General features: G+C 47.8%; 1 protein-coding gene across 3 annotated transcripts; it reads left to right on the top strand.

Annotated features, from left to right (window-relative positions):
- The first annotated feature begins 247 nt into the window (after positions 1-247).
- Positions 248-24,201, top strand: LOC120049625 (E3 ubiquitin-protein ligase DTX4-like). 3 transcript variants are annotated; one of them, XM_038995938.1, is made up of 8 exons: positions 248-581; positions 1,283-1,497; positions 4,288-5,392; positions 21,045-21,106; positions 21,410-21,571; positions 21,984-22,366; positions 22,512-22,601; positions 22,754-24,201. In XM_038995938.1, the coding sequence occupies exons 2-8, from the start codon at positions 1,290-1,292 to the stop codon at positions 22,982-22,984; spliced, it is 2,241 nt and encodes a 746-aa protein (XP_038851866.1). In that variant the 5' UTR covers positions 248-581; positions 1,283-1,289; the 3' UTR covers positions 22,985-24,201. The 3 variants fall into 3 exon arrangements, with proteins under 3 accessions (XP_038851866.1, XP_038851865.1, XP_038851867.1); XM_038995937.1 differs by having other exon boundaries at positions 248-599; XM_038995939.1 differs by lacking the exon at positions 248-581 and adding an exon at positions 629-1,084.
- The last annotated feature ends 1,980 nt before the right edge of the window (positions 24,202-26,181 follow it).

The raw sequence follows: 26,181 nt of genomic DNA, 5'->3' as shown, positions 1-26,181 counted from the left end.
TTACACTCATACTAACTCCTAATAACACATTTAATCATGTCATTTATTTATTATGTTTTATTATAGGGCTGTGACAATGGATGCTGCTTGCACATTACGCTTCCTTGTCCGCTCAGCCATGGGCGGAGTATTGGGCATTGCTTCTGAAATTTGATTGGTTACTTTACCTATAAACTGGGCGGGGTGAAACACTGGTCCAAGCATTCACGCCAACATTTAGTCAAATATTATTTTTGCCGGGAGCACCCACGGAATAATTTTCAGTGGTCCTCTCATATAAATGCAACCCACTCATAAAACCAAGACACATCATGGACCAATTGCACGACCTGGCTATGCAGACCCAAATGCGCTTTCATAGAGATTCAAACAAATAGTCTAAACAAAGCTATTGCATTGAACGTCAGGGCAATTATATAACGCGAATCCGTGATTTTTCTCGCCACAAACGTCTTGGATTTGCAATACTAGGCTATCTTTTCTAACAGAACGAGATGGATAATCGCTAAACCGTATAACCGAAAATACCATAGCCCACACTGGATTGGCTTTGATTGGAGGTAGAAGAAGGCGAACTAAAAGTAGGCTACCCGGCATTGGTAAATATGTCTATATTGATTTACTTTAGGCTATAGCCTACCTACAAATAAACCAATACGCCTAACATGTTTAGGGAATACAGTGGAATAAAGCTGTGGAACTCCTGACAGTTGTTGGTCTTTTCAGTGACCAGTGGGCGCTCGCTGCTTATCTCTTACATTTTATCTATTAAAATAATGCATAATGAAACCATATCTGGCACTTGTTACAGTAACCCACTTTATTCATGTTTGATGTATCCAAACTCAGTGCACCACCACCATAGCACATAGCATCTTCACACACCCAAATTGGATTGTGCCATATAAATGATTTCAGTAGCCTAACCTATACGTCATTTTTCTGCATACGGACCAAAATGCAAGGAACCTGCTTGTTTTTTTGCCCTGCTATATGAAAAACGATTCTAATGATTTATTGATTCGCTTGAACAAAGCAACGAAATATTGTTGTATGCTACCTGTACGGGATATCAACATGGAAGGTAGGCTGCACAGACAATAGGTAGCCTACCTATGACAGAGCTGCAATATTATAGTTAATATAAACATATTTCGATAGCCTATCCTAGCTGGTAAATGTCTCAAGATGGATGCAGCTGCGCACGGAGATGTGTGTAAAATAGGACATTTCTAAAAAGAAAACCACTTAGACGCGTAATTTGTGCTATTTTCTTTTGCAGGAGTAGGATGTTACTAGCGTCGGCCGTGGTGGTATGGGAATGGCTGAACGAGCACGGGCGCTGGCGGCCTTACAGCCCAGCGGTCTCTCACCACATCGAGGCAGTCATCCGCAACGACCCACGGGGTGGTAGTGTTGTCTTAGGCCAGGTGGACACTCGCCTCTCGCCCTACATCGTCGACTTGCATTCCATGCACCAGTTCCGACAAGATACCGGTAAGACGAATGTGATTGACAACCGCCCTATTTGTATTGAGGGAATATGAATTGGCCCTATGCTATTACAGTGTTATTACTGCAGTGAAACCGACGATGTAGCATACGACACAGCAATACAATAGCCTGCACTTCTAATTTAACTCATATAACCTACATTTGATTTCATGTTTTAAATAACAGCCTTTCTGTTATTGTTTGATGCGACATCTTATGTAGACTAGGCTATAGCCTATGTGTGCATGCACGGTTGCAGACTGTTGTTGTTCACTGATATTTTTCAAGGCCTTGTTTGTTAACTGCAGTTGCCTCCATTATCCCAAACCGTTTTCTTTTTCTTTTTCTCTTGATCATGTGTTTTGCATTTTACAAAACAATATTTCACAAGATTCTGTCAGCATCATCACTGTTATCATATTTACATTTTAGATCTGGATAACATGGTTAGGGGCTAAAGAGAAACCTAGCATAGAGATAGTTAAATAAAAAATCTAATATAAAATAGAGAGGTAGCCAAATTGTGCTATTCATATCTTAAACCTCAACACCGAGTAGCCTGCATCACTTCCATGTTGCTACAAGCTGATTTTATGCTCCTTCTCTCCACATCTTGCAAGTGCAGTCTACTCTTGATAAATGCAACGCTTGGAATACGCCTTTACATCATGCAGTAAACTGGAGCATACTGGTATCTGGAAATAAATATTTGGAAATATATGGAAAGCAACTGAAATGGGCCTGGAAAACTGCATGCTTAAAAAGTTTGTTCTCATTAGGGAGTCCACTTATCATTAGGTACATGCAATCTCATTCATTGTAATCTAAAAGGAAAAACTGATCCTAAATCAGCGCTCATATTCTGAGACACTTGATGCATACAGGCCCCTGGAACCTGCTATGCACATTGAATACATACAGTACGACTGGAGGGTTTTTCAGCTTCTGTGTTCACGACTTCAAAGGCTGTGAGCGTACAGTGTGCCAATACTCAGTGGTTAGTCACTGGTTGTAGTGTGTATGTGGACATCTACAGTGTATGTAGGCCAAAGTTATGGATGAGCTGTTCAGGCCTCTCATTATGAGTATGCAAAACATGATCATGAATAAAGATGAGAAGGCAGAGGGGAAATTGGGGTCGATTTTAGCTTGCCCACTTGTTTGTGTGGAGTTATACCACATTGATCAGTAGTATGTTTTTGTTGGAAGCAGAGGGTACACACTATTTTATCACACAGTCATCATGACACATACCCATACCATGCAATCCTGGATTGGATTCACAGTGCAACTGCAAGGCTCACATCATTTCTCATGAGCAGCACATTTCCAAATTAAATCCCTATAAAACTCCTGTATATACTCTACTCTCACCTATGACTGGCTATCTGAATAGAGAGGGTGAAGGTGAAATGCTATCTGAACCTTCCTTCATCCCCACACTTTCCCTTATAGGTCTCTTATTAAGGCTGTTAATGCTATTCTGTAGAATGGTACTGATTGTCTCAAGCCCTCCAGACTTTAGGTGCTGGCAAAGAGAGAAGTCTTCACACATTGAAGTGAGGAAAGTATGGGATAACACAAAGGGAAGAATTGTCACTTTGGCCAAGACCACCGCCCTCCTCTCAACTTTGGCTGACAAAAGCTTTTGTGCAGTCTGCCTGCTTCCCAGGCCGGGATAGCTGTGGGGAGAGGGGGTAGGCTGCCCTTGTCCCAAAACTAGAGGGAGAGATGAATTGCAGAAGTCTGAGGTCATTGAGAGAAGGGGGTAGTTGGGTTGAGTTCAGATTCAATTAAATAATTACTCTTGCATTCCAGGCATTGTTGTGTGTCTAGTATAGTCTCTAAATTGTAATAGACTATACTAAGTATGTATGTTTTTCAAGTATACTTTACATTCAAACCCTATTGTTTTGAACAACATACTGTATTGATAGATTCATTATATTGGTTTGTCTCTTCTTAGTTGAAGCTTTCGTTTTTTATTGTCGCAGTTGTAAATGAGAACTTGTTCTCAACTGGCCTACCTGGTTAAATAAAGGTGAAAAAAAAAAGAAGCCCTTTTACACAATTTATTCTCCCAAAATGTAGTTTTCGTTAAAACAAGCAACCGTCATTCATTGTCTGCCAGTCATTCTCAATTTAATCTTTTTGCAGGATTAGAAGTGATTTAATTCCCATTTAATAGGTGAACAGTATGGACAGGGCTTTATTGAACATTCTCTGAGTTTAGTCTCTGGACTCCCTGGGAAAGCAAACATGACCCGCTCTGAGCCCGACCAAGGCCAGCGACCAATCACAATCCAGAACATGGTGTGCGGTTACCAAGGGAAAGCTGTTAGCCTGTTTGCCCAAATTCTTAGCGAGCACACACCTATATGTCAAATTTGCTGGTTGTGTAATCTGCTTGACTACAACAAATATTACAGCAGGGCCTACAGAACATTTAGCTCATGTAGCTCTGTTGGTCTCAGTCAACAACAAAGCCTTATTTAAAACATTTATTCATATTTTTCCTTTTCTTTTTTCTTTTTACTTGAACTGGTCATATCAAATCACATAAAAGTAGAAACACAATCATGTCTAGAGATATGGCTAGAAACATATTAGTGATTTGTGTCAATGTTTGTCTATTAATGCAGTGTCTTAGTGTAATAATACATGTTGTCAGTGTTGTGAACAGTGGGTGTGTGACAGTGTGTGGTTAGTTGACAGGTCTTCTGGAACAGGTCCTTCTTGTTCCCCTCTCTGTAGTTCTGTGGCGTGACCCTCGTCTTTCTACCGTTACCCCAGGTACCCTCAGACCGGTGCGCCGCAGCTTCTACGACCCCACTTCGGCGCCGGGTCAGGGCTGGCTGTGGGAGTGGGAGAACGACACAGGCTCGTGGACAGCCTACGACACAGAGGTGGGCATCGCCATCCAGGCGGCACGCGACCGCCAGCAGCCCTGGCTGGACTTGGCGCCACTGGGATTCTGCTACCTCATCCACTTCCAGAGCATGACCCAGATCAACGGGCAGACGCAACGCTGCCGCCGCATCCAGCGCCGCTCTGACCTGGCTTACCCACTTGTTTCGGGTCCCCTTCCCAAGTCACACCACGCCTGGGGGCCCGGCCCCGGGGCACTTTTGGGGGTGTCCGGAGTAGGCATGGGGGTGGGGTTGAGCGGGATGGGGAACGGGAACGGTAGCGCCTACCCCAGCGGCGCCTTGCCAGCCTCCGCAATCACCTCCCTGGGCCAGCCCTGCGCCTGTCAGCAATGCATGCTGCTCCTAAGCGTCAAGGCGGGCGCCATGGCAACAGCCCACACCCTGGGCAGGAGGCCACCCCAGAACAAGCCTCCCAGCCCCAAACTGGGTGGGGGTTACTCGGCCATGGGGGGGTCCTACTCGCTCACCCTCCCCCGTCCCCCCTCCTCCATGGGCAGGTCCCTTCCTCCCCACAGGACGTCCGTGGGCGGGGCTAGCGGTGGCTTGGGGGTCGGAGGGGGCGGTGGCTTTGCCCACTCGCTCTCCCTCCTGGGTTCGGCCACCGCTGCCCTGTCCCTCTCCTCCACCCGGCCCCCTCCCCCGCCTCTACCCCCTCTTCCGCCTCCTCCGCCTCCTCCGCCCTCCTCCATCACCTCCAACAGTGCTGCTCTTACCCCCTCCTCTTCCTTCTCCATGGCATCCATGGCTTCCTCTGCCCCTCTGTCGATGCCCGTGCCCCCCCCTCCTCTCATCTCCACATCAGCTTCCTCCTGCACCCCCTCGCCCTCTGCCCGTGTCCTGGGGCCGGTGTCTTCAGCGGCGGCGGCCTGTGCCGCCCCCCTGCCTCCCCGTGCCAGCCTGGCTGGGCTGAGCCGACCCGCCCTGCAGCGCATCGCCATGGCCCAGTCCAGAGCCCTTATCGCCTCCGGGTGAGTCACTGCTCCAGCTGTTGCTATGTCACTACAGTTCACTTAATATTACACCTTGTCCTTTTATATGATCAATTATCCAGGTACTATCCCAATACTACACCTGTTCGGGCAGAGACTTCACTATACAATATTATCACGATACTTACAGTAGGTAAACGATACAATTTGTGTCACGATTTATCACCATATGCACTTCGATTTGATACTGCGATTTTATTGCAATTCGATGTTCCAAACATATTGCTCACTGTATGTCTGCTGCAGAGGGACAAGAGAGAGCCATAATAACATGAGTTTTGATCAGTCATGTAAAAAAAAAGTGCTGAAAATGTCACGTCCTGACCATAGTGCTTATGTGTTTTGCTTGTTTTAGTGTTGGTCAGGACGTGAGCTGGGTGGGCATTCTATGTTGTGTGTCTAGTTTGTCTGTTTCTGTGTTCAGCCTAATATGGTTCTCAATCAGAGGCAGCTGTCAATCGTTGTCCCTGATTGAGAATCATATATAGGTGGCTTGTTTTGTGTTGGGATTTTGTGGGTGGTTGTTTTCTGTGTCAGTGTTTGTGCCACACGGGACTGTGACGGTTAGTTTGTTTTGTTATTTTGTATTGTATATAGTTTTCATGTTATTAAATCATGGAAACTTACCACGCTGTACATTGGTCCTCCGATCCTTCTCGCCTCTCCTCGTCCGATGAGGAGGACGAAATAGACTGCCGTTACAGAACCACCCACCAATTTCGGACCAAGCAGCATAGCAACGGGCAGCAGCGGCAGCAGCAGCGGGACCAGGAGAAATGGACTTGGGAGGACGTGTTGGACGGAAAGGGTTGCTACACATGGGAGGAGATCCTGGCTGGTAAGGATCGCCTTCCATGGGAACAGGTGGAGGCAGCTAGGAGAGCGAAAGCAGCTGAGAAGGGGAACCGGTGTTATGAGGGAACACGGCTGGCCAGGAAGCCCGAGAAGAAACCCCAAAAATTTCTTGGGGGGGGGGCTAAAGGGTAGTGTGGGGAAGTCGGGTAGGAGACCTGCGCCAACTTCCCGTGCTTACCGTGGAGTGAGAGGGCGTCGTACTGGTCAGACACCGTGTTATGCGGTGGAGCGCACGGTGTCCCCAGTACGCGTGCTTAGCCCAGTGCGGGCTATTCCACCTCGCCGCACTGGTAGGGCTAGGTTGGGCATCGAGCCGGGTGTCATGAAGCCGGCCCAACGCATCTGGTCTCCAGTGCGTCTCCTCGGGCCGGCGTACATGGCACCAGCCTTACAAATGGTGTCCCCGGTTCGCCAGCATAGCCCAGTGCGGGCTATTCCACCTCGCCGCACTGGCAGGGCTACGGGGACCATTCAACCAGGTAAGGTTGGGCAGGCTCGGTGCTCACGAGCTCGTGTACTCCTTCACGGTCCGGTATATCCGGCGCCACCTTCCCGCCCCAGCCCAGTACCATCAGTGCCTACACCACGCACCAGGCTTCCAGTGCGTCTCCAGAGCCCTGTTCCTCCTCCACGGACTCTCCCTGTGGTGCGTGTCTCCAGCCCAGTACCTCCAGTTCCGGCACCACGCACTAAGCCTCCTGTGCGTCTCCAGAGCCCTGTTCCTCCTCCACGCACTCTCCCTGTGGTGCGTGTCTCCAGCCCAGTACCTCCAGTTCCAGCACCACGCACTAAGCCTCCTGTGCGTCTCCAGAGCCCTGTACGCACTGTTCCTGCTCCCCGCACTAGCCTTGAGGTGCGTGTCTCCAGTCCGGTACCACCAGTTCCGGCACCACGCACCAGGCCTACTGTGCGCCTCAGCAGGTCAGAGTCGGTCGTCTGCCCAGCGCAGTCTGAGCTGCTTGCCTGCCCAGCGCCGTCTGAGCTGCCTGCCTGCCCAGCGCAGTCTGAGCTGCTTGCCTGCCCAGCGCCGTCTGAGCCATCCGTCTGCCCAGCGCCATCCGAGCCATCCGTCTGCCCAGCGCCATCTGTCCCGAGCCGTCAGAGCCGCCCGTCTGTCCCGAGCCATCAGAGCCGTCAGTCAGTCAGGAGCCGCCAGAGCCGCCAGCCACGTCAGTCAGTCAGGAGCCGCCAGAGCCGCCAGCCAGTCAGGAGCCGCCAGAGCCGCCAGCTAGTCAGGAGCTGCCAGAGCCGCCAGCCAGTCAGGAGCTGCCAGAGCCGCCAGCCAGTCAGGAGCTGCCAGAGCCGCCAGCCAGTCAGGAGCTGCCAGAGCCGCCAGCCAGTAATGAGCCGCCAGCCAGTCATGAGCTGCCCTCCAGTCATGAGCTGCCCTCCAGTCATGAGCTGCCCTCCAGTCATGAGCTGCCTTCCAGTCATGAGCTGCCCTCCAGTCATGAGCTGCCCTCCAGTCATGAGCTGCCCTCCAGTCATGAGCTGCCCTCCAGTCATGAGCTGCCACTCAGTCCGGAGCTGCCACTCAGTCCGAAGCTGCCCCTCAGTCCGGAGCTGCCATTAGTCCGGAGCTGCCCTTCAGTCCAGAGCTGCCTCTCTGTCCGGAGCTGCCCTTCAGTCCGGAGTTGCCCCTCTGTCCTGAGCTACCTCTCTGTCCTGAGCTACATCTCTGTCTCTCTGTCCTGAGCTACCTCTCTGTCCTGAGCTGTCTCCTAAATCTAGGGGGGACCTTTGTGAAGGTTCCTAGATCAGGGTCGGGGGCGAGGGTCGCCACTCAAAGGACGCTAAGGAGGGGGACAAAAACAATGGTGGAGTGGTGTCCTCGTCCTGCGCCGGAGCCGCCACCGCGGACAGATGCCCACCCAGACCCTCCCCTTGAGTTTTAGGGGTGTGTTCGGAGTCCGCACCTCAGGAGGGGGGTACTGTCACGTCCTGACCATAGTGCTTATGTGTTTTGCTTGTTTTAGTGTTGGTCAGGACGTGAGCTGGGTGGGCATTCTATGTTGTGTGTCTAGTTTGTCTGTTTCTGTGTTCAGCCTAATATGGTTCTCAATCAGAGGCAGCTGTCAATCGTTGTCCCTGATTGAGAATCATATATAGGTGGCTTGTTTTGTGTTGGGATTTTGTGGGTGGTTGTTTTCTGTGTCAGTGTTTGTGCCACACGGGACTGTGACGGTTAGTTTGTTTTGTTATTTTGTATTGTACATAGTTTTTTATTATGTTTTTTATTAAATCATGGAAACTTACCACGCTGTACATTGGTCCTCCGATCCTTCTCGCCTCTCCTCGTCCGATGAGGAGGACGAAATAGACTGCCGTTACAGAAAACATATTGGCTCACCATTTAAAAAGAAGATATTGGCCAAGCTATAGGAGGATAAATACTCAAGTTTTGGTGCAAGCACAGCCGACTACCACTAGCAATTTTTTGTTGTTGCTGTTGTTGAGAATCTATACTTGAAGTCATAGAATCAGTATATTATCATTAAAATCAATAGACATGGGAACACTGCTTGTGTTGTTCTTACATATTGAATGGCTCTTCAGAGAATCTCTATTGAACATGCATTTTACTACAGAACTAGGCTTAACCCATCTCTGGGAAGTCGTCCCAAAGAGTTTTGCCAAGTTTTCTTTCTGAAGACAAGGGGCTTTCAGTGTTGAGAATGAGATTCAGTAGTGTTGTGTACCCTATGCAATGGGTAATGCCATCATGATACACGGTCGACTAACACAACGTACAGACTTGTCTCTCGCAGATAAACACGACACGAGGTAGGAAAAATGAGGATAGGCAAGGAATTTATACATTTTGATCCGAAGCGTTACCACTAGCGTAGACATGCCTCCATAATCACTGCCCATATCTGACATAAACAGCTCATTAGAATTCATAAGCCTTTAATCCTTATGACAAATTCTGTTAGCCTGTTCATTTCCATGTGAAAGCAACACCCAAACAACGTATTCATATAAAGAATGCCGCATTTTCACAAGTGTCACTCAGATTTGATTCACCCAGTTAGAATGTGAGGGACAGGAGGGGGGAGGAGGGTGGAGGAGGGAGTGGGGAGATACTGACATCTTCCCTAACACACACAGTTCCCAGGCCTATTCTCATTCTTACAAGCCCCTCTACCCCTGTTAGTGTGAGTGTGAGTGTGAGTGTGTGTGTGTGTGTGTGTGTGTGTGTGTGTGTGTGTGTGTGTGTGTGTGTGTGTGTGTATGTCAGGGTGCGGTCACCGTGACAACCATTGTGGGCACAGCCGAGGCCTGGTTCCCATTTACAAAACAATGTTGGGACATGGGCAGAGGCAGGGGGTTCTCAGGGCAGGGGGTATGGGGAGATCCCAACGTTGTAGCGACTGGCCCAAGTGTTACCCTGAGAAACCGAAGCTGCATGACTGCCCTGTGGTATTGGTTGGGGAGTTGGCCCTGAGAGTGAATGTGACATTGATGGGGGGTGGCGATGGGGGTAATATGGAGACATGAGACTTGTTGATAGGGGACATTTGGTTGAGGAGGGAGTGGGAAGGGGAGGGAGAGGCATACGTCTCCAGTCTTGGAGACACAAAGCAGCGTCTCACTTTGAGATGTGTTCCTGGTGCCTGAGAGGCTTGGTTTAGACAACTACTATATTGCTTCCACCAATGCCATCTTTTCAGATTGACAAGGGGCCATTGAGAAGTGTCTAGGGGTAGGGACTTGGGGTCATGTCATACTGGTAAATGCTATAATAAGCCACTATCCAGTACCCAAGCATGTGTAGATGGGAAAGCATAGGAGAGACAGGTTTAAGCTCCACATTCTTCCATATCACTTTTGCATGTGCCATATTACCTGTCTAATCTTTTCAAATCTGTGTATAGGGGTAAGGGGGTGATTTGAGATTGAATGCAAGATACTGTGTGGTTTGGGATCCTGGCAAAGGACAACCCAGGTCGTTTTTAAACTGAGGTAGCAGATACTTAGGTAATACATACATACATGCAAATAGATGAGTTGTCACCTGAGGATAGGCCCACAGGGCAGGGTATCAATATTGACATAGTTACTGGCGCTGTTTGAAGGAATGTGTTATTGTGAGAAGAGTGAGAGTGTAGCAATGATCTCCTCTTAGCATTAGAGGGCACTTTTTGCTGAGTGACCAACTCACTGGGAAGAGCTAAGACTTCTTTTTATTTTACCTTTATTTAACTAGGGAAGCCAGTTAAGAACAAATTCATATTTACAATGACGGCCTACCCTAACCCGAACGACACTGGGCCAATTGTGCGCAACCCTATGGGACTCCCAATCATGACCGGTTGTGATACAGCCTGGAATCGAAACCAGGGTCTATAGTGATGCCTCTAGCACTGAGATGCAGTGTCTTAGACCGCTGCGCCACTCGGGAGCCCCAAACTATACTTGAACTATACCAGACAGAGAGTAGCTGAAGTCTGGTGTCAGAGGCTGAGAGATGTATTTGTGGGCTTGTGGAGGGTCGGCTATTTGTGGACACCTAGTTTGTTTTACAAGAATCACTGATAACTTGCTTATTAATTAATTTTCAATTATAATTTTTTGTGAAGTGACATATAGTTTTATGAGAGGGCAGTTTCAGACAGTTTCAGGCCTATTTTGTGGGGGGGAAATGGGATTTCCAAAATAATAAACTGATTACCAACAATGACGAGACAGCCTACAGGGAGGAGGTGAGGGCCCTGGGAGTGTGGTGCCAGGAAAATAACCACTCACTCAACGTCAACAAAACAAAGGAGCTGATTGTGGACTTCAGGAAACAGCAGAGGGAGCACTCCTATCCACATTGACGGGACCGCAGTGGAGAAGATGGAAAGCTTCAAGTTCCTCGGCGTACACATCACTGACAAACTGAAATGGTCCACCCACACAGACACTGTGGTGAAGAAGGCGCAACAGAGCCTCTTCAACCTCAGGATGCTGAAGGAATTTGGCTTGGCACCTAAAACCCTCACAAACTTTTACAGATGCACAATTGAGAGCATCCTGTCGGGCTGTATCACCGCCTGGTACGGCAATTGCACCTGCCCTCCAGGACACCTACAGCACCCGATGTCACAGGAAGGCCAAAAAGATAATCAAGGACAAAAACCAACCGAGCCACTGCCTGTTCACCCTGCGATCATCTAGAAGGCGAGGTCAGTACAGGTACATCAAAGCTGGGACCCGAGAGACTGAAAAACAGCTTCTATCTCAAGGCATCAGACTGTTAAATAGCCATCACTAGCACATTAGAGGCTGCTGCCCTATATACATAGACTTGAAATCACTGACCACTTAATAATGGAACACTAGTCACTTTAATTGTCACACCCTGGCCTTAGTTATCTTTGTTTTCATTATTATTTTAGTTAGGTCAGGGTGTGACATGGGGAAGTTTGTGTGTTTTTGTATTGTCTAGGGTGTTGTATGGTTTAGGGGGTTAAATAGAGTAGATGGGTTAGTGTTCAGTGTAGGTGTCTAGGAAAGTCTATGGTTGCCTGAATTGGTTCTCAATCAGAGACAGCTGGTTATTGTTGTCTCTGATTGGGAGCCATATTTAAGGCAGCCATGGGCTTTAGCTGTTTGTGGGTAATTGTCTATGTCTAAGTGTTTAGTGTCAGCACTTATGTTTGTATAGCTTCACGGTCGTCTGTTTTGTTGTTTTGTATAGTGTTCGTTTCGTTTTCGTCTTCTTCCTTAAATAAAGAAGATGTACTTTCCACACGCTGCATTTTGGTCCTCACTCTCTCCCATTGACGATCATGACAGAATTACCCACCAATCTAGGACCAAGCGGCGTGTCAAGCGGCAACAGGACCCACCTACACAGGATTCATGGACATGGGAGGAGATACTGGATGGTAAGGGACCTTGGGCACAACCGGGAGAATATCGCCTCCCTCGTGAAGAGCTGGAGGCAGCTAAAGCCGAGAGGAGGCGATATGAGGAGGCAGCACGGAAGCAAGGCTGGAAGCCCGTGAGTACAACCCAAAAATTTCTTGGGGGGGGCCTTAAAGGGAGTGTGGCGAAGTCAGGTAGGAGACCTGCGCCTACTCCCTGTACTTACCGTGGAGAGCGAGAGTACGGGCAGACACCGTGTTACGCAGTAGAGCGCATGGTGTCTCCTGTACGCGTGCATAGCCCTGTTCGGTACATTCCAGCTCCACGTATCGGCCGGGCTAGATTGAGCGTTGAGCCGGATGTCATGAAGCCGGCCCAACGCATCTGGCCACCAGTGCGTCTCCTCGGGCCGGCTTACATGGCACCAGCCTTACGCATGGTGTCCCCGGTTCGCCTACATAGCCCGGTGCGGGTTATTCCACCTCCCCGCACTGGTCGGGCGACGGGGAGCATACAACCAGGTAAGGTTGGACAGGCTCAGTGCTCAAGGGAGCCAGTACGCCTGCACGGTCCGGTATTTCCGACGCCACCTCCCCGCTCCAGCCCAGTACCACCAGTGCCTACACCACGCACCAGGCTTCCTGTGCGTCTTCAGAGCCCTGTGCCTCCTCCACGCACTAGCTCTATGGTGCGTGTCTCCAGCCCTTTACCACCAGTGCCTACACCACGCACCAAGCCTCCTGTGTGTCCCCAGAGTCCTGTGCGTCCTGTTGCTGCTCCCCGCACTAGCCCTGAGATGCGTGTCCTCAGCCCGGTACCACCAGTTCCGGCACCACGCACTAGGCCTAATGTGCGTCCCCAGGGTCCAGCATGCCCTGTTCCTTCTCCCCGCACTAGCCCTGAGATGCGTGTCCTCAGCCCGGTACCTCCAGTTCCGGCACCACGCACCAGGCCTACAGTGCGTCTCAGCCGGCCAGAGTCTGCCGTCTGCCCAACGGCGCCTGAACTGCCCGTCTGCCCAACGGCGCCTGAACTGCCCGTCTGCCCAACGGCGCCTGAACTGCCCGTCTGCCCAACGCCGTCTGAACTGTCCGTCTGCCAAGCGCCGCATGAACTGCCCGTCTGTACTGAGTATTCAAAGCCGCCCGTCTGTACTGAGCCTGCAAAGCCGCCCGTCTGCCATGAGCCTTCAGAGCCGTCCGCCAGACAGGAGCCGCTAGAGCCGTCCGCCAGACAGGAGCCGCTAGAGCCTTCCGCCAGACAGGATCAGCCAGAGCCTTCCGCCAGACAGGATCAGCCAGAGCCTTCCGCCAGACAGGATCAGCCAGAGCCTTCCGCCAGACAGGATCAGCCAGAGCCTTCCGCCAGCCATGAGCAGCCAGATCCGTCAGCCAGCCATGAGCAGCCAGATCCGTCAGCCAGCCATGAGCAGCCAGATCCGTCAGCCAGCCATGAGCAGCCAGATCCGTCAGCCAGCCATGAGCAGCCAGATCCGTCAGCCAGCCATGAGCAGCCAGAGCCAGCCAGCCAGGATCCGCCATTCAGTCCGGTGCTGTCCCTCAGTCCGGTGCTGTCCCTCAGTCCGGAGCTGCCGTCCCTCAGTCCGGAGCTGCCGTCCCTCAGTCCGGAGCTGCCCCTTATCCTGGTGCTGCCCCTTAGTCCGGTGCTGCCCTTTAGTCCGGTGCTGCCACTTAGTCCGGTGCTGCCCCTTATTCCAGTGGGGTTAAGTTGGCGGGTGGTCATTTGGAGGAGGCTACGAAAGCGGGTAGTGACTATGGTGGGGTGGGGACCACGACCAGTGCCAGAGCCGCCACCGTGGACAGACGCCCACCCAGACCCTCCCCTAGACTTTATGCTGGTGCGCCCGGAGTTCGCACCTTAAGGGGGGGGTTATGTCACACCCTGGCCTTAGTTATCTTTGTTTTCATTATTATTTTAGTTAGGTCAGGGTGTGACATGGGGAAGTTTGTGTGTTTTTGTATTGTCTAGGGTGTTGTATGGTTTAGGGGGTTAAATAGAGTAGATGGGTTAGTGTTCAGTGTAGGTGTCTAGGAAAGTCTATGGTTGCCTGAATTGGTTCTCAATCAGAGACAGCTGGTTATTGTTGTCTCTGATTGGGAGCCATATTTAAGGCAGCCATGGGCTTTAGCTGTTTGTGGGTAATTGTCTATGTCTAAGTGTTTAGTGTCAGCACTTATGTTTGTATAGCTTCACGGTCGTCTGTTTTGTTGTTTTGTATAGTGTTCGTTTCGTTTTCGTCTTCTTCCTTAAATAAAGAAGATGTACTTTCCACACGCTGCATTTTGGTCCTCACTCTCTCCCATTGACAATCGTGACATTAATAATGTTTACATATTTATATTCTGTATTCTATTCTACTGTATTTTAGTCTATGCCGCTCCGATATTGCTCTTCCAAATATTTATATATTCTTAATTCCATTCCTTTACTTTAGATTTGTGTATATTGTGTATATTGTTATGAAATTGTTAGATATTTCTTGTTAGATATTACTGCACTGTTGGAGCTAGAAACACTCGCTACACCCGCAATAACATCTGCTAAACACGTGTGTGTGACTAATAACGTTTGATTTGAGGGACAAATTCGAAGTGCTTCCAGGACTAGGCTTAATCTGTGTCCAGGACACCGGCCCAATACGTTTAATTGATTAATGCATTCAACACTTCATAGCATAGTTGTAAACTCTGTTCACGTTTGTTTGGCAAGTTTTCCTTTGAAAAAAGTGAAGTGTGTGAGGACAGACGCTGGGAGACGACAAGCAAGTACAGGGAGTGAATATTTAATAAATAACCGACATGAAACAAAACAAGGACAGCGTCTGGACAGGGGGAACAAAACAACATTAATTCGGACATGGGGATGAAACTGAGGAATAGACAGATATAGGGGAGGCAATCAATAAGTGATGGAGTCCAGCTGAAGCGATGATGCACGTAACGATGGTGACAGGTGTGCGTAATGATGGGCTGTCTGGCGCCCTCGAGCGCCAGAGAGGGGGAGCGTAAGCAGGCGTGACAATAGCCCCCCCTCTAGGGGTGCCACCCGGCGTTCCACCTGGGCGAGCCTGACGGGCCGACTGAGGCATGGGAGCTGACTGAGGCGTGGAAGCCCGACGAGCCGGCTGAGGCGTGGGAGCCCGACGAGCCTGCTGAGGCGTGGGAGCCCGACGAGCCGGCTGAGGTATGACGTGGGATGGGAGCCTGCTGAGCCAAATGAGGCAAGAAAACCTCTCAAGCCAGCTAAGGCACCCCCGGTTCCTTCGGCAGCGGCACCCGGACCCGACGTCACCAACAAAAAAACAGAAACAAAAAACTCCCTGATGCTTCCAATATTGTGGTGTCAGCATTCTGTGATGACAAATGCTGGGAAACGGAGGAATAGACAGATATAGGGGAGGCAATCAATAAGTGATGGATTTCAGGGGATTCCAATGAACCGATGATGCACATAACGATGGTGATAGGTGTGCGTAAGGATGGGCCGCTTGGCGCCTTCGAGCGCCAGAGAGGGGGAGCAGGGGGCAGGCGTGACAAAAGGAGTGGTTGGGGCATGGTCAACCACGTCAAGAGATTAACCCATGACGTTACAGGGTCAACCCCTTTCTCCCCTGTCACGTGTGTGCATGTCAGTGGTCCAGGCACAGTGTTCCTGGCAATTGTGTGTGTATTTCCAGGTATCTGTGAACCAGACGGTTGTTTTAGGATCTGACCCACAACACATGATTTTAGAGCTTGTGGGTGTATATGTTTCCTATGGCCAGGCTGTGTGTGACTATTCTTGTCATATAATTTCTAGTGCTCCAGGGATCAAACAAACGTGACTAAACAACACAGTTAACTCCCAAGTCCCAACTCCTCCTCACCTTGTCGCTCTCCCTCCCCTCCTTCACTCTTTTCCTCTCTCCTCCACCCGTTCTCCATCCTTCCGTATCTCACACCTTGCAGGTTCGCTCCCTGGCACGAGTGTGTTCCCCAATGTGTTTATATCTACTGCTCTAGTTCAGAAGGTGCTGTTTCATTCATACATTCGTCAACACCTTAATATCCCTGTAACGATCGTCGTAATCCTCCTCCTCGGACGAGGAGGAGAGGCGAGAAGGATCAGACCAATATGCGCAGTGGTTTGTGTCCATGATTATTTTAATGAACAAAATACTGAACACTTAAACATACAAAACAACAAACGTGACAAAACCGAAACGAACCGACAAACAGTCCCGTGTGGCACGAATACAGACACGAGATACAACCACCCACAAAACACACGTGAAACCCCGGCTGCCTTAGTATGATTCTCAATCAGGGACAAACGATCTACAGCTGCCTCTGATTGAGAATCATACCAGGCCGAACACAAAACCCCAACATAGAAAAACACACATAGACAACCCACCCCAACTCACGCCCTGACCAACTAAATAAATAAAAGAAAAAGGAACAATAGGTCAGGAACGTGACAATCCCTGAGCGAACCATGGGGATAGATAACCCAGACAGTCACTTGTTTACCATACAGGAGGGTGGTGACCCAATGAAATGCATGGGGTTTCCCTATTGGTCAGCCAATTTAGGGGATGACACCAGACAGGTCCTGTGGAGGGATGGGGTCATTTTCTTTAGCCTTTGGAGGTTACTTGGGATAATGTTAAAAGCGCTATGGCCTACAATTGAAAGTTGATTGAGTGTTTGGACGGTGCAATGAGTAAGAGGTTCACAGACTATTACAGATGCTCAAATGATTAACTAAATATTGTCATTGGATGAATTAGAAGTAATCTACAACTGTTGACGTGTAATAGCTAGTTTAATTTCCTCAGCCACTCAAGTTTTAAAATGAGTTGTAACATGTTGCAGCTGATACACTTGATAAATGAAACCAATTGTACTTATGGAACATCTACACTAGATCATCTGTAGGGGTCAGGGGCTTTCCAAATAAAGTGATACCAACATTTTTAAAGAGGGACTGATGGGGGTTTAACTAGTTCTAAATGTGCAGATGAGGAATATCTCTGTTGAGGAATGGACCTTGGGTATGGTGGATGGTAATGTATATTCAACGAATGATCCACAGTTGGTCAGTGCAGTGTTGTCTTCATAAACAGAAAGATGCTAAGAAATATCCAAGTTGCTGGGCTAACAGTATGTTTCAGTACCTATTTAAAATCATTTGCATATGTGGATGAACCGGACTTTGGTTAATGTAGCATTTTTACTATTCGCTCTAATGTGATTAGCATGATGGTGTAAGTAACAAGAACATTTCCCAGGACATAGATATCTGATATGGGCAGAAAGCTTAAATTCTTGGTAATCTAACTGCACTGTCTAATTTACAGTAGCTAATACAGTGAAAGAATACCATGCTAGACAAACCATCAAACAAGCAAAGCGTCAATACAGGATTAAGATTGAATCCTACTACACCGGCTCTGACGCTCGTCGGATGTGGCAGGGCTTGAAAACTATTACGGACTACAAAGGGAAACCCAGACGCGAGCTGCCCAGTGACAAGAGCCTACCAGACGAGCTAAATGCCTTTATGCTCGCTTCGAGGCAAGCATCACTGAAGCATGCACGAGAGCACCAGCTGTTCTGGATGACTGTGTGATAACGCTCTCGGTAGCCGATGTGAACAAAACCTTTAAACAGGTCAACATTCACAAAGCCACTGGGCCAGACAGATTACCAGGATGTGTACTCAAAGCATGCGCGGACCAACTGTCAAGTGTCTTCACTGACATTTTCAACCTCTCCCTGACCGAGTCTGTAATACCTACATGTTTCAAGCAGACCACCATAGTCCCTGTGCCCAAGGAAGCGAAGGTAACCTGCATAAATGATTACCGCCCCGTGGCACTCATGTCGGTAGCCATGAAGTGCTTTGAAAGGCTGGTCATGGCACACATCAACAGCATCCTCCCGGACAACCTAGACCCACTCCAATTCCCATACCACCCCTACAGATCCACAGATGACGCAATCTCAATCGCACTCCACACTGCCCTTTCACCTGGACAAAAGGAACACCTATGTGAGAATGCTGGTCATTGACGACAGCTCAGCGTTCAACACCATATTGCCCAGGAAGCTCATCACTAAGTTAATGACTCTGGGACTAAACACCTCCCTCTGCAACTGGATCCTGTACTTCCTGACAGGCTGCCCCCAGGTGGTAAGAGTAGACAACAACACGTCTGCCACACTGATCCTTAACACTGGGGCCCCTCAGGGGTGTGTACTTAGTCCCCTCCTGTATTCCCTGTTCACCCACGACTGCATGGCCAAACACGACTCCAACACAATCATTAAGTTTGCTGACAACACAACAGTCGACAACGATGAGACAGCCTATAGGGAGGAGGTCAGATAACTGGCAGTGTGGTGCCAGGACAACAACCTCTCCCTCAATGTGAGCAAGACAAAGGAGCTGATCTTGGACTACAAGAAAGGCGGGCCGAACAGGCCCCCATTCTCATCGACGGGGCTGTAGTGGAGCAGGTCGAGAGTTTCAAGTTCCTTGGTGTCCACATCACCAACGAACTATCATGGTCCAAACATACCAAGACAGTCGTGAAGAGGGCACGACAAAACATTTTCCCCCTCAGGAGACTGAAAAGATTGGGCATGGGTCCCCAGATCCTCAATAGGTTCTACAGCTGCACCATTGAGAGCATCCTGACCAGTTGCATCACCGCCTTGTATGTCAACTACTCGGCATCTGACCATAAGGCGCTACAGAGGGTAGTGCGAATGGCCCAGTACATCTCTGGGGCCAAGCTTCCTGCTATCCAGGACCTATATAATAGGCGGTGTCAGAGGAAAGCCCATAAAATTATCAGAGACTCCAGTCACCCAAGTTATAGACTGCTTTCTCTGCTACCGCACTGCAAGCGGTACCGGCGCGCCAAGTCTAGGACCAAAAGGCTCCTCAACAGCTTCTACCCCCAAGCCATTAGACTGTTGAACAATTCATAAAAATCGCCACCCGGACTATTTACATTGACTGCTACTCGCTGCTGCTACTCGCTGTTTGTTACCTATGCAGTCACTTCGCCCCCACCTACATGTACAGATTACCTCAACTAGCCTGTACCACTGCACACTGACTCGGTACCGGTGCCCCCTGTATATAGCCTCATTGTTGTTATTCTTATTGTGTTACTTTTTATTATTACTTTTTATTTTAGCCTACTTGGTAAATATTTTCTTCTTCTTGAACTGCATTGTTGGTTAAGGGCTTGTAAGTAAGCATGTCACGGTAAAGTCTACACTTGTTGTATTCGGCGCATGGGGCAAATAAAGTTTGATTTGATATGCTATAGTTGATTGGATCAGTCTAAAACTTTGCACATACACTGCTGACATCTAGTGACCAAGGTCTAAATTGCGCCTGGGCTAGAATAATTCGTTATGACCTTTCTCTTGCATTTCAAAGATGATGGTACAAAAAACCACATGTTCTTTTCTTTGTATTATCTTTTACCAGATCTAATGTGTTATATTCTCCTACATTTATTGCACATTACCACAAACTTCAAAGTGTTTCCTTTCAAATGGTATCAAGAATAGGCATATCCTTGCTTCAGGTCCTGAGCTACAGGCAGTTAGATTAGGGTATGTCATTTTTGGCAAAATGTAAAAAAAAGGGGGCGGATCCTTATTAATCACCCGAGACCAATCCCAGCCCCTGCTTCACGTCATGTACTATCCCTCAGTGAAATCCCACAGCATTGCCTAGAGGGTTAGTGTCGAGGGTTAGAGGGTGTGACCCCAGCTAATGTCATTACTACAGTATGCGCTGGTGTCTGTCTGCCGTATGGCGGCCTTGCACGGTGATGTGCTAATAGACAGGTAATCTCGGTGTGGTGACATCAACAGATGGAAACAGGCGGATTATCCCTATAAGAGCCAGAGGAATAAGATGGGACAATCATACACCTACTGACTGATCTAGAGAGGGAGACTGGAGCAGGGAGATACGGCGTATCTGAGGTTAACAAGGATTTATTCTTTAGATTTGGAAAGGAGAAGTAAAATAGAATTGAGAAAGATTAAAGCTTGGAGAAGCGATAGCGGGAAGCGTCTTTGGGATAAAACATTTATTCGTAGCTGAGGTGTTGTGCAGATTCAGCTGAGAAACAAACTCCACAATCAAAGTCAAGATGACCATAATCAAATTCAACGCAAAGTGAGTACGGTTTCTGATTGGATTATACTGCGAATAATGTGGAGTCTCATCATGAGAATGATACAGCACAGCAATCTTTCAGTTGTCTCACAGAGAAGACCGTAGGGAATGATGGGCAATTTCAATCCTGGCTATTGAATTCTGTTTCAATTCCTGTCAGTTATATTGGGCATGGAATTTTTCTATAGGAGCGATATTCCATTTCTGGTGTGATTGGAATTAAGATGAAATTGACCAACGGGCCAACTCTGCTGACTCCAAAGGGTTCTATTTCCTGTTGATAAATATTCAGAAGTTTCACAACCTTCTATGTACTGAACGATAAAGCAGTGCTGGCTCAGATTAGGGTTGTTGTTTTCAGCCAGGGCTTAGACAACTAGGGGAGTCCTGGTTGGCGCAGCGACATGTCAACATGGTGCTATTCTAGTCCATGAGCCACTTAGCCATTGTGTCTAAAACGTGACTTGGTAAAAGCTCTTTGACTTGTAAACAAGATGTGAGCCTTGACACAGCAAACAGCAGACGCTATGGTCACTTGTGCGTTTCCCACCTGCAGTTTACCTATGACACAGCAATTAGTGTGCCTAATCCTAATCCGAATGTGTGTGTGTGTCTGTCTGTGTGGTGTGTGTTTGTGTCTGCTAGCTGTGTGTGTGTGTGTGTTACGGAGTGGTTTTTTAACCCTAGTGTGTGTTTTGTATTTCAGAGTCCCAACGGTTCCTGTGAAGAACCTCAATGGATCCAGCCCTGTCCACCCTGCATTGGCAGGTAGGAACAGCCATTAAGACACTATCAAAACAATATAAACAACAAGCCTAGTTTCTTAGTTGAGCTATTAAGGAAATGCCAGTGTCCAAATTCATTTTCGCTCTTAGTTGCTAGGCCTATCAACGTCCACTTTATCTAACAATGATAGACAGTGTTACAGAGAATCAGGCTTCATTTCTTAATTAATGTGACCCACATATGGTCAATGAGAGTAGCTTCTGATGGATGAGATTGTGTGTAAACAGTGTCAATAGATGGTGATGGAGAAGTGGTCTAACTGCTCCTTCTGCTGGTTGTCTTTAGGTATTACAGGGATCCTGATGAGCGCCGCAGGACTTCCTGTCTGTCTGACCCGACCCCCCAAGCTGGTGCTCCACCCCCCGCCCGTCAGCAAGAGTGACATCAAGCCCGTTCCCGGCCTCGGCCACTGCTGCCGCAAGACCACCAAAAAGCAGGCTCGCAAAGGTGGGTGTAGCATGCAGAGACACACAAACACACACACACACACACACACACACACACACACACACACACACACACACACACACACACACACACACACACACACACAGACAGAGACAGAGACAGAGACAGACACACACACACACACACACACACACACACACACACACACACACACACACACACACACACACAGAGACACACAGACAGACAGACACGCACGCACCAACACACAGAGACACACAGACAGACACACACACACACACACACACACACACACACACACACACACACACACACACACACACACACACACACACACACACACACACACACACACACACACACACAGTCAGACACCAGCATAGGAAATTTGTGAAAATCTCTCTCTCATCCATTCCTCCCTTTCTCTCAGGCAAGACCCCTGAGGAAGTAGTGAAGAGGTACCTTCAGAAGGTCCGCAGCCCCCCAGAGGAGGACTGCACTATCTGCATGGAGGCCCTGCCTGGGCCCTCGGGCTACAAAGGCCCCGGTGTTGGGGGCATCCAGCGGGCAGAGTCGGTGGGTCGCCTGGCCCAGTGTGGGCACCAGTACCACCTACAGTGTCTGGTGGCCATGTACAACAATGGCAACAAGGATGGCAGCCTTCAGTGCCCCACCTGCAAGACCATCTACGGCGTGAAGACGGGCAACCAGCCGCCTGGCAAGATGGAGTACCACGTTATCCCCCATTCGCTCCCCGGCCACCCCGACTGCAAGACCATCCGCATCATCTATAACATCCCGCCAGGCATCCAGGTAACAGCCTTACTGCTTATCCACATCTGATGTTCTGTAAATCATGATGTTGACCATCATTTTCAATTCACTCTTTAGTACTTAGGAAGAACTACTGTACATGTCACTTGTTTACATTCTAATCGTGACCTTTCACCTTTCCCAGGGCCCTGAGCACCCGAACCCAGGCAAGCCCTTCACCGCCCGGGGATTCCCCCGACACTGCTACCTCCCTGACAGCGAGAAGGGACGCAAGGTAAACACCAGCCTACTTCCTGTTTAATGTTTAACTTCTTGATTACTAGTTTACCCAGTTGTACCGGTTTGCAGTGGATGAAATGACTGGACTATGTGGCTAACTAATTTCCTCCTTCTCTCTCTCTCACTCCGTCTCTTTCTCCCCCCCAGGTACTGAGGCTGCTGCTGGTGGCGTGGGACCGGCGGCTCATCTTCTCAGTGGGCACATCCAGCACCACGGGCGAGTCGGACACAGTCATCTGGAATGAGGTGCACCACAAGACGGAGTTCGGCTCCAACCTGACAGGACACGGCTACCCCGACCCAGGCCACCTGGACAACGTTCTGGAGGAGCTTAAGGCCCAGGGGATCACCGAGGAGGAGTGCCTACCCAGAGACTGAGCTAGACGGGCTGATGGGGAAACAGCAACAGAGAGACTTGTCAGACACTGGAGGGCATGGCTAAAACAATGAACATACAGTCAGAGAGACAAAGAATGGAGAGGGGGAGTCATAGACATATGAATATGTTTTAAAAAAGAGAAGTACAGAAATGAACACAGACGGTACAATTGTGACACCCACAGAAACAGACAGCCTGAAAGACAGCATACGAGAAGAAATTAATGAACCGATGAACAGATGAGCCAAAAAAAGAACCAACGGGACATAAAACAAATAGAGAAACAGACAAATAGACTTTCTGGCTCTAGTTTCTAGGGACGCTAACTGAGGTACGACATTAGAAACCCTCTGAGCAGGTGGGCTGTGGGTCGGCTCCGCTGCATGGGTCAGTTGTATGATGGAATGTATATTTTTTTTCTGCTACATTAATGGGGCTGTCACAAAATGTAATTCAGTGAGAGGTTTGAGGCCACAGGGCACATGCAATTCATTGTTGGACAGAAGCTGTCGTTTAGACCCTGAGAGTTCGACAAGAATGTACTGAATCTTAATTGGTCCATTTGAATTCAATGGTGTACCAAGTTTACCAGAGCGGCTGTAAGTGGTATGATGAGCGCAAAAAATGGGTATTAAAGGGAATATGCTTAATAGGGTATTGAGTGGAAGAGGGCAAGAGAGAATACTAGGCTTAAAGTATTAGACCTTTGGCAGCATAGTAACAAATCTCTTGTTACAGAAAACATAACCTAACATAGCAGGCTTAAAAGAATCGTCTGAGCGGCGTTTCTTTCTTTCTAGTCCTGACAAGAAAATAAAAAACTGTTAGGGGATTTTCTCTTCTGAATCTGCACTGTTTAACCAATCCAGTAAATGTGGAGGAGTTGAGATGGAGTGTCACCAAAGACGGTTAGCTCTGTGATGTCGCCTCGTTAAAGTCCAAAAGAAGAAGTCCGTCTCTATTTCCATTTGCTATGAAAACCGGATGCATCCGGTTGAACCTTCCCCACTGAGGGTGCAGAAAACTTTACAGAGAACGTTCAAAATATCTCAAGTTTATGACTGGATATGTGTGAGCATGAGTGTTTACTGCCCTCTAGTGGTACTTATCGAAAATACATTCCCTTTTCCTCTAGGTTCTTATCGGTATTTTATTAATTGCTGTACCATTTGGAAAATGCATTGTTGTACATTTTAAATAGTTGATATATATTGGCTCAGTTGAGTTGAGTATCATTTTTACATTCCATTTTGTTCTTAATTTTTAACATTGTACGTTGTCTATTTGATTGCCAGAGCATTATTTTCTATATGTGGCATTGTAAGGAGATGTGTCAAGCTTGAGTCTTCTCGGGAGGGCTCGCTCCTGAGTATTACGAGCCACTATGAGTGTGTTCAAAAAATTTCACTGAACATCGATTTTAGACTCATCCGTTGCCAATCAATATGAATGATTTGGGAACCCTCTTGATGGGGTGGGTGAGTCTAAATGTACAAAATAAGAGTCCACCTCAGACCATGGGTGCATCTCAATAGTCTTGTGTAGCTTCCTCTCCTATTCTTTCATGTCAATTCAGATGAAAGAACAGGAAGTGAAAAAAGGCCCCTATAGACGGTTGAGAAGTCAGAAATAAAGCTATGATTGGACCTGCCACCAGAGGTCAAATTTGCACTGCACAGGGCATTCTCTCTTTTTTCCTTCAGTCAAAAGGAAACATGGAATGTTAGATAAACAGTTAAAACTACTTTGGGTTTCATTGTATTTTCTTTGTTTTGGACACCGTTGGCACCATTGGCAGCTCTAAGGAAAGCAAACCTTCTATTGTTTTTGCCATAACGAGGTACACGTTTGAAAGATTTGCTCTGTCGTCAGTCTAACCTGTGGTCAAACAGTCCAGTCGGTTTGTGTTAGGTTCATGACGGACCTGCTTATAAAGTGGTACTGTTGACAATATTTATTGGTATGTGTTAACATACAATGTTAGGCCAATATTTATACTTTCTGTATGCACTGGATGTATGTGTTAATGTACACGACTTAAAACCATTAAACCATTTTTAAAGGTACGAGTATAACGTAACTGTACACTTAATACCTCCTTTATTTAATGTGCTCTCTATTTTTTAATCGTTTGTATCAAATTGTTAAGTTCAAATAATTCAAAACCACTATTTTTTCACTTTGAGGTATTGTTTAGCCACATTTAAAGCTGTGTGACTACATGAAGACTACATAGCCATTCTACTTTGTGAGTAGGGGTACATGCATTTGGTACGTCATGTGACCTTGTAATTCTTTCGATGACTCCTGCAGCTGGATTGGGAAATGTAGGACTTTATGTAGTCAGTCATGTTTTATGTCAGTTCTTGCAATGCTCAGTTTGGTACATATCATTTTCTTTCCCAGGCACATGTCTGTCAATGGGAATAAAACAACGGTTGAAGGCTCATTCACACTTTGTATAAAACCTCTGTAAAAGTTGTAATGGTGAGAACGAGTGACGTGGAGACATCTATGATGGCAGAGAAAGTGGTAACATGTATAAAAGTAAAAAAGATTTGAAGTAACCGTGGGACTATTAAATGAACATGACTATTATGATAACGGTGTTGGTGTTTTTTAATGTGTGACATTAAGGGTTTCCCTATTACCCGGGGCAAGTAAACTAAGCAGTTGGTAAAGGCGTGCAATTATTTTACTGAAACAACCAAACTGCAAGAATTCCAGTAGCCTTAACCTGATCTCTGGTTCCTCACCATTGTTAAAGTGAAAGATGGCCAGTTTATGGCATTTCTGTGTGTAAACGTGTTTGGGCAAGTGACCATTTTCAGGCAACCAAAAAATATTCCTGATTTGTCTGATGGAAAGTGCCTTTCAGAATACAGTAATTCTCCCCCCCCCCCCCCATTGTTTTCTCATTTATGATTTTTCTTAATACAAAGAATACAGTAATTCTATTAGGTTCTTCTCCAGATTAGTTACAGTCTATTGGTTCAGTCTAACCATGCGAAACCACGAGGGACAGGTCATCTCTAGATTAGTCTATGCTCTGGATTAGTTGTCTGGATTATGTCCACTTTAAAGAATGAGAAAAGCCATATACAGTAGCGTGAGTAGCCTATTAGATTACACAATGACTGTTGAATTTCTGCTCTTCTTTTAGTTGCTAGGCAAATGTGTAGCACAGTAGCCAACA

Source organism: Salvelinus namaycush, chromosome 6 (genome assembly GCF_016432855.1).
Source record: "Salvelinus namaycush isolate Seneca chromosome 6, SaNama_1.0, whole genome shotgun sequence".
In the NCBI taxonomy this organism is placed as follows: Eukaryota; Metazoa; Chordata; class Actinopteri; order Salmoniformes; family Salmonidae; genus Salvelinus; species Salvelinus namaycush.
This window is presented reverse-complemented; position numbering and strand designations above follow the sequence as displayed.